Source organism: Protopterus annectens, chromosome 1.part1 (genome assembly GCF_019279795.1).
Source record: "Protopterus annectens isolate FY-2018-M chromosome 1.part1, PAN1.0, whole genome shotgun sequence".
NCBI lineage: Eukaryota > Metazoa > Chordata > Ceratodontiformes > Protopteridae > Protopterus > Protopterus annectens.
This window is the reverse complement of record NC_056726.1, coordinates 594,635,466-594,643,844: the sequence shown is the minus strand read 5'-3', so window position 1 is coordinate 594,643,844 and position 8,379 is coordinate 594,635,466. Positions and strand designations below refer to the sequence as shown.

Below are 8,379 nucleotides of genomic sequence, written 5' to 3'. Positions count from 1 at the left end.
GTATCTCACAAAGAGGATCCTAGGCCTTAAACACTTGTCCTATATGGACAGACTCAAAAAACTCCAACTATTCTCTGTCTCATATCACCTACTTAGAGACGATCTCTGCTTGACTTACAAAGCCATGTCTGACCCAGCTCTGTTTGAAATGCTACATCTAAAGAAATCCCAATCCCTCCGCACCACACGCTCCAGACCTCAACCTTATTACCACAATCAACAGAACATGCTGGAGGGACAGGTTCATAACCCACAGACTGCCCATGCTATGGAATAGACTTCCCATACATGTCAAGCAGAGCACCTCACTGGCCCTCTTCAAGGGAAATCTTGATGAGTGGATGGGAAATAGAAAATTCACCCGGGGATCACTCCAGTGGCTCTACTTGAAAGAGGCACTAGGAACTAAGGTCAGGTGGTACGATGCCAGAGTAACCCTATGGGCTAGGCTTGTAAAGGCTTCAAGGTCATTAGCCTAGTACACACCTACTATGGCACTTTTAAAATGTTAGTACTATTAACTTGAAACAGTGACAGACTTGAATGAATTAAGATATATTTTCTGAAGTAAACAATTTTAAGTGTTAATTCACCACCTTGTTTTCCAAAAGTCACAAGTTTTAGGAGGGATTACGAAGGACAGTGCTGAATCTGAATCAAAATCAGGGATAGAATGTATTCCATGTTTTCAGTAAAACGGATTTAAGTACACCAGCGAGCAAATACATTAACTTTTGATAGCAAAACGTTTTGAAACAGCAGGGTTAACTCAACTGTAAGTCCTATCATATGATGCATAGCGATCCCTTCTCTCGCGGGAAGTGAGACTAAGGTCTGGTTACCGTGGAGTTGTAGATTACATAAACAAAGTGAAACGCCAATAACGTATTTATAATGATCGTGCAGATCAGTTGTGATGATTTACTGTTAGCTCTTAAGGAAACGTGTGGCAGGACTTCCTGCATAGAGATTTAATTGTTGCTAATGGCCGATTATCCATCCGAAACACTCTTTTCTTTGGAACTTCTTGTGGACTACGTAAGAGTTAACTCTAGTACCAGAAATGGAAACTGTCCGACCGGGTACGCACTTAAGATTTTGCCTGCTGTGGCTTTCCGACTATTGGACTTTCCCACTGTACTCGTCTATCACGTAGAGTCCGATCCCGCTTCACCAACACAGATGACTTTGAAAAAGAGCGCTTTCGATGAGGGCTCTTGTATTCCAGGAGAGTCAATGGATAAGGCTCAACATTTCTGTTTTGGGAAAGGGAAATCATGTTTATTTAAGATGAGTCTGCGATCTCTTCGAAACCATTTGTATTCGACGCCGTTATATGTGATGGTCCTTGATGTTTACCCAGAAATTCCAAAGTTAGTTGGGAGCTGTCTTGTTTCTCTTGCAAGTACGATAGATGATGTTTGGCACGACGTGAAGGAGAATGGAATGTCTGTACCGTGTGCTCACGGAAAGAAGGGAATATACACTCTGTGTAACCTAATGGGTAACAGCGTGGGATGGATATCATTTGGGTATAGACTTTCATATTTAGGCACAAGTTTGCTTCCTCATTTTCCTGAAACTAAAGTATTGCATACGGAGTTGCAACTTAGTACTTATGTAGCTTCAGTTAGTAAATCAGTGACTGACCATACTCCTACTGTGAGAGACGAAAAAGTCGGAGATGCAAAATCTTCAAAAGAACTTAACCAGCAATTGTCTGAGGATATTATTGCGAGGCAAGAGGGTTTAGTTAAGAAAATGGATGATGTTTCGTTATCTAAAGAAGTTAGCCAGGGATTGTCCGATAATGTTCTTGCCAAACAAGAAAGTTTTGCTAAGAAAGGGGACAGTGTTTCATTATCTACAGAAAATCATATTTGTGCTGATTCGAAACTGGCCGTTAATACAGATAAGACTGTGCAAAATATTATAATGGAACTGAGCAAGGGAGAACAAGGGAGTAGCAGGGTTAGTGTGGTTGCTAAAATGTCTGAAGACAATGGTGTAGGTCATGTAGCCAACAGTCTGAGCAAGGATGAGATTCTTGGTTCTAATGTGTATTGTCCACCTCCACTGTATTACAGTCAGTCATTTACTAAGCCAAGCAAAAGTGATAACCAGCACTGTAGAGTTGAATATGTGGCAGACACTCTCCTTAGTGAAGATCCTGAGTGTTCAAAGAAGCATACTGTAAAAGAAAGAAGAAACAATGACCATACCATGTATAAAGCAGAAGCCATTTCTGCTTCTTTGTCCAGTAAGAAAGATGAACCTACACCAGTAAATGTTGGTGTTACATTGCAACAGCTACCATTGCTTAATGCCTTGCTTGTGGAACTTTCATTACTGAATACGCACTCTATGCAGACTGCTGGTGTGGTTCCTTTACAGCAGTTACCCTTATTATACAAAGCTGTAGAGACCACATCTGTCAAGGTTCCTGAAGTGACTAAACCAGAGGCTGTAAAAGAAGGTGGCCAATCAGATGCAGCAGTTCCAGGACAAAGATCATTCAGTCCTAAACTTAGAAAGTCTAGCCCAACAAGGATTATTCAATCACATGTACAGAAACAATTGCAAAAGGAAAATAAACAAGCCGTGAACTGTAAACATAAACAAGATCAGATTGAAGACTCTGAGGGTGGAAGCAAAAAGAAAAAACTATATTACGGAATGACAAACACACTTCGATTACGCCTACAGCAAACAAATCCAGATATGTTAATAGTACATGAACGCAGAGAACAGTATAGAAAGAAACAGGCAGAAATACTGAAAGAAAAGAATGCTAAGTGGTCACAAATGAAAAACAAACGTCCACAGAGATCGCCGGCACATCGTTTTAAACTAAGAGGAGGACATGGAGGTGGAAGACTGTACCATCATAACAGCAGCATTGATGAAAATGTGGAAACACTAATACAGACTAGTATGGAAAAGGATGTTCTTTCTCCATTAAACAAACAGACTTCATTTTTTTCAAATAACACATTCTTCCATGCTAAAGGAAATTTAAGTAAAGGGGCACATGAAACAAACTGTAAATGGGCAACAAAAAAGAGTACAGGTTTAAGTAATGCTGAAGGAGCAGATCCAAAAATTTTAGATGGCAGAACTAAAATTATTTATTACCAAAAAAATAAGGACAGCAGTTGTGGTTTGCCAGATATATCCGTACATGGTTCTATTCGAAGTAAAAATGAAACAGAAAGTGGTGCAAATAATTTGCAGATTAAAGAAATAAACCCGGGTTTTCCAAATACATCTGTTGAAGGTGAAGATTTCAGCATTGGTAGTACTCAAAGAAGCAGCCTTGGAAATAGATACATGGATGAGTCTGTTAAGAGTGTAGAATATACTCAATATTCTGAAGATTTTACAAGTCCTGAACTTACTGGAAGATGTTCAGACATTTGTGATAGCCCAGAAGATGTCTTGACAAGTCCCAAGTCTCATAACTCTGAATCCATTGGATCAGAATCTGATCTTTCTAAATACTCAGCTGTAAGTAAAGAAAGTATTAATGCTCCTGTGCCATTGATATCAGCTGCATCTCCTGTTCAGTCACTTTCAGGCATTTATCCTGCTACAAGAAAAATGCAAAAGAATCCTGGAGTTGTGAAAGCAGCTGTCATCATTACTAACTCATCCGAAGTCTCACTGAGGGGTCAGAATGTGGAACACACTGAAGATAAGGATATTAAAATGACTGTCTTGACTGAGAAACATAGAACTACAGAGAATGAATTTAGTGCAGACCTTTTTCTAAAATTTAAATCAATAAATGATCAGACATCTTTTGAAAAAAGTCCGTCTTTAAGAACTTCAAAAGTTAGCTCATGTCTACCATCCAATGTTTCTGACCTTGAACTAAGTACCTCAGACTTGGACAGACATGATGAGTCTAAGAGTGACATTTCCACTATAGGTTTTGCTAATAAATATAAACACATTTCTGAACTTGTGGTAAATAACTTGACTGGCTATACACTGTAGTAGTACATTTCTACTATGGGTATTTCTAATAAATACAAACACATTTCTGAATTCTTAGCAAACATTTAGATGAGATATACTTTGTAGCAATGGTTTACATTCAGAAACTTTTGATACTGCATTTGATTTTATATAGAACTGGTACAAATAATGTTTTTGTCAGTGGTCTGATATTTATCATATCAATATTTTTGCAGCATTTCAATACTAAAGAAGATGGTATAAGTTAAATGACATGTAAATGAATTTGAGAAGGGGAAATGTCTGAAACAGAGTAATTCTATAGCTGTGCAGTATTATGAAAAGGGCAGTGAAGTTCAGTAAGCCTGTTTTACTCTGTTGGTGCAGCATTGCTTTGCTCTGACACTTTCAGTACCCATCTACACTTTTACATGTATGCATTATTCCTTTTTGTATGTCTGTATAAAAAATTTCCTTTGTTAAAAATGCTTCATTTTGTTGTGGCTTACCTTCTGTGCAAGGCAAACCATGTAGTACAGAAACTCAGGAATGTATGTTATTTTATGCTATAAAAGGCTGAAAATAGAGAAATTAGAGAAATTAATTTTTAATAACAACGGGGATTATATTCTGATTCATAAAGTACTCCAGTAATAGATCCATGATGCCAGATGCTTACTTCTTTGTTTTTCAGTATCATGCATGCTCCTATGCACGTACTCCAGTGTCATAACCACTTTCATTGCTTTTTAAGTACTGCTTTTCCTTTGCTAAACCTTCCTAATGTTTTCAAACTCCCCAATGGCCAGCCTGAGATGCACTGGTTCCAGAACCATCAAAGAGAAGTATGCTAGTGGTAAAATGAGTTCAGAGGGTTGTGATAGACTCCACCTCTGTCTGGACTTCATGATAATGTGCAGCTTTCAAGGGGTGTTAGTAATAGTAGCTAAGAAAATATTTGCATTGGTAAGCTAAGGAAGTTAAAAGTACATCAGTAACTATCAAAGTCTCGTTAGTAATGCATATAACAGATTTCTTCTGCAAGAAGAAAAAGGTAAAATTCCCTTTGACTTTTATCATCTGCACTTTATAACCTATTGTGTTTAGGCACTGCCGCAGCTAATTCTTACCTCAACAATATTGAATAACCTGTACCATAGCATTAAGTGTGACCCTTAATTATGTGAGTATTAAACTGTTGGGGCTGATGAACTTAAATATGAACGTAGTGAATTACAGTGCCTTACTGGTATTATTCTTTTTGTTTTCTGTTTTTGAAAATGTATTTAAATTAGCTTGCAAGACACTGACATGAAATACAGAATATGCCATACCTTGATGATAGGCATGAAAGGTTACAGTATAGCTTTTTTAATGAAAATAACCAAGTTTGTTGATTTCTGTTTAACAGCTTAATCTTGGTATGTGAATATTTTTTGCAGCCTTTTTCATAAAACAGATACTTTTCTACTTTGTTGTCTACATTATGTTTCCATTGACTGAAATGACTATGCCTTAACCAGTAATCAGATGCAAAACCTACTAGACCTTATAAGGTTTAGCAATCTCAAAAAAAATGTAAACATGTTAACAAGAGAAAAATATATTATTGTCCTGAGAAACATTCCTGCTAGCTGTACATGGGTAGATGTTGCCGTCACCTTCTTTTGCTTGTAACCACCAGGCCTAAATGTTATTCATATACATGAAGATTAACCTAATAAAAATGGTGCCTCCTTTAATGTTTTTTTCAAATGGCAGCTGCGGTGCACTGAACAATCACACTGTGTGTGTCAGCTGGGACTATACATTAGGCACCCCCCCAAGTTCACAGCCTTTTACAGCACATTAACTGCACGTATACATTAATCCCCATTGAGAATAAATATACCAGAAAATTCTGCAATATACCTAAATGCTGTAATTACAGAATGGACAATATACACAAAGCATTCAGATTTTACCCAACCCAATGCAGCTAGGCTAACGTTAGTTGCATTCAAAAACAATTCACTAAAACAAGGAAAAGAAGCAAAACTTCATTGGAGGTAAAAATAGCCATAAAAATCTGAGATCGTAGTTATGTATACTACAAATATGTATGAAAAAATGAAGGAAGAAACAACAATGTAGTGTGTTAGGGCAAAATGGCATCACAATAACAGAGCCAACAGATGTAACTAATGTACTAGCATTAATCCCCAAAATGCAGTGGCAGTAATACAGGGTTACATATGGCAGTGGGAGGAAATTCCTCCATTCCAGGCGGTCATTACTCATTCTGAGGAAAAGACTCTTTTTTTTTTTTTTTTTCCACCTGTTCTTCATCGCATGCTGTCCGAAGGAGTGATAGAACTAGTTCCTCCTTCAGAGGTAGGGAAGAGTCTTAATTCAAGGATGTTCCTAGTGCCAAAGAAAGTAAATGCGTGTAGACTCGTTCTGTGTCTTTATTTCCTAAACCTGTGTGTGACAGTGCCCAAATTCAAAACAATGTCATTTCAAACCTATAACCTCTTCTTCCTCTTTCATGTTTCCTGGTAACACTAGACTTAAAAGATGCATATCATCACGTCTTTATTCATCCAGACGTTTCTCAAGGTTTTGTGCATCTGGATCACATTATGAGTTCTCTGCCTCACCATTTGGATTATCCACTGCACAAAGAGTATTAAGAAGTGTCTAGCTACAGTTATAGCTCATTGCAGGCTACAGTGAATCCACATTTTTCCATATTTAGACAACTTGCTTATCTTTGCAGACTTTTTCAAAGTGTCGGGAATGTCTGTCTCTCCCTCTCTTTCTTTCTGTGTCTCTCTTTTGGGTGAGAGATCTCTTACACAAGCTGTGATTCCAAGAGAACACTAAAACATCTTTCTTGACTCCCTCACACAAGATTCTGTTCCTGGGATGTCATCTAGACAGCTCAGTAAAGAAGAACCTTTCTTCCACAGGGAAAAAAAATATCTTTATTTATATATATTTCTAAGGTTTTCCACTCAGACTTCATTCACTGTGAGGGAATACCTTAGGATTCTCATAATACCCTCAACAAGACTACACACAGTAAAGATGCAGTAGTATCTGAAATCACTTTAGTCCCAGAATTAACACCCTTTATCTTTTCAAATCCCAGTGCTAGGGTTTGTCAGAAGAGAATTCATTTGGTGGAGACAACAGATATCATTGAGTCCAGTTCTCTCATTCTCCTGTCCTACTCCAAAGCAGTCATTCACCACATATGCTTTAGACATTGTTTGGGGAGCAGTTTCATAAGTGATAAAAGTGCAGGAGGTGTGGGACACCAACAACAGATGCAAGCACATACATGTCAAGGACATGCTTGGCCTGATCAAGGCACAAACTCTCTGAACCATCTTTGGTCCTGGGACCTCTTCAAGTAGATACAGACAATACCACAGGTATGTGGTACATCAACAAGCAAGGGGAAGCAAGTCATACCTCCTTTGCAGACTAACCATGTTAGCTTGGGATATAGCTTCACAGCACAATCTCACTCTAGGGCATCCTACATTCCGACTGAGCACACCTGGTGGCAGACAAGCTGAACAGGACCAGGGCAGACCTACATGAATGAAAACTAGATTGGGGGCTTCTAAGATTTGCTCCATCTGTGGGGAGTTCCTCAAGTAGACTTCCTTGCCTACTCTCTGATTGATCAACTGGCAAGATTCTGCTCAAGAACTTCATGCAAGAAGACCTGGAAGACAGATGTCTTTTCTTTTCCTTGGACAGGAATGTTTCTGTATGCATTTCCACCCTTTCCAGTAATATCCAGGGTACTTCTGAAGATTCAAAAGGAATCCCCAAAATTAGTGTGGTGACTCCCTTCTGGCCTGGGCAACCATGGTTATCCATTCTTTATGAAATGGCCAGGGGCAATTACCACAAGCTTCCTCACAGACCGGATCTACTCACACAAGTGCAGAGGTGTTTCATGCACCCCAACATCAAGCATCTTCAGTTGACTGCCTGGATGATAGGGTCTTAATTCCTTTTAGGTACCTGCTTACTGAAGATATGCAGCAGGCACTAAAGGAGGCAAGAAAGTCTGCTACTAGAAAATCATATATTAGCAAATGGAAAAGGTGTTCTAGTTGGTACCAACAACATAACCAGCACTCATTTAAGGCTAGTTGTTCTCTGGTTTTACAATATTTGTGTGCGTTATTATTCTATGGCCTTTCTTATTCCTCTGTCAAGGTTCATTTATCAGCCACTTCAACATGTCTGTTCGTGGATCCTCCTCTTTCAATTCAGTCTGATGTTAAAATGTTCTTGAAAGGGGTCTTGCATAAGAGGCCTTCAAGAAAACTGGTGGTCCCTCCTCGTGATCTTTATTTTGTGTTAGAGAAGATACCACTTCTTCAGTTTGAACCAGCTAATCTGGCTGACTTGAGG

The 8,379-nt window shown here is 38.6% G+C and overlaps 1 protein-coding gene across 1 annotated transcript; it reads left to right on the top strand.

Moving 5' to 3' along the window:
- The first annotated feature begins 808 nt into the window (after positions 1-808).
- MAP10 (microtubule associated protein 10) lies at positions 809-5,430 on the top strand. Its single transcript, XM_044077009.1, has one exon. It carries the CDS (start codon positions 985-987, stop codon positions 3,997-3,999), a length of 3,015 nt encoding a protein of 1,004 aa, XP_043932944.1. The 5' UTR covers positions 809-984; the 3' UTR covers positions 4,000-5,430.
- Positions 5,431-8,379: the final 2,949 nt, after the last annotated feature.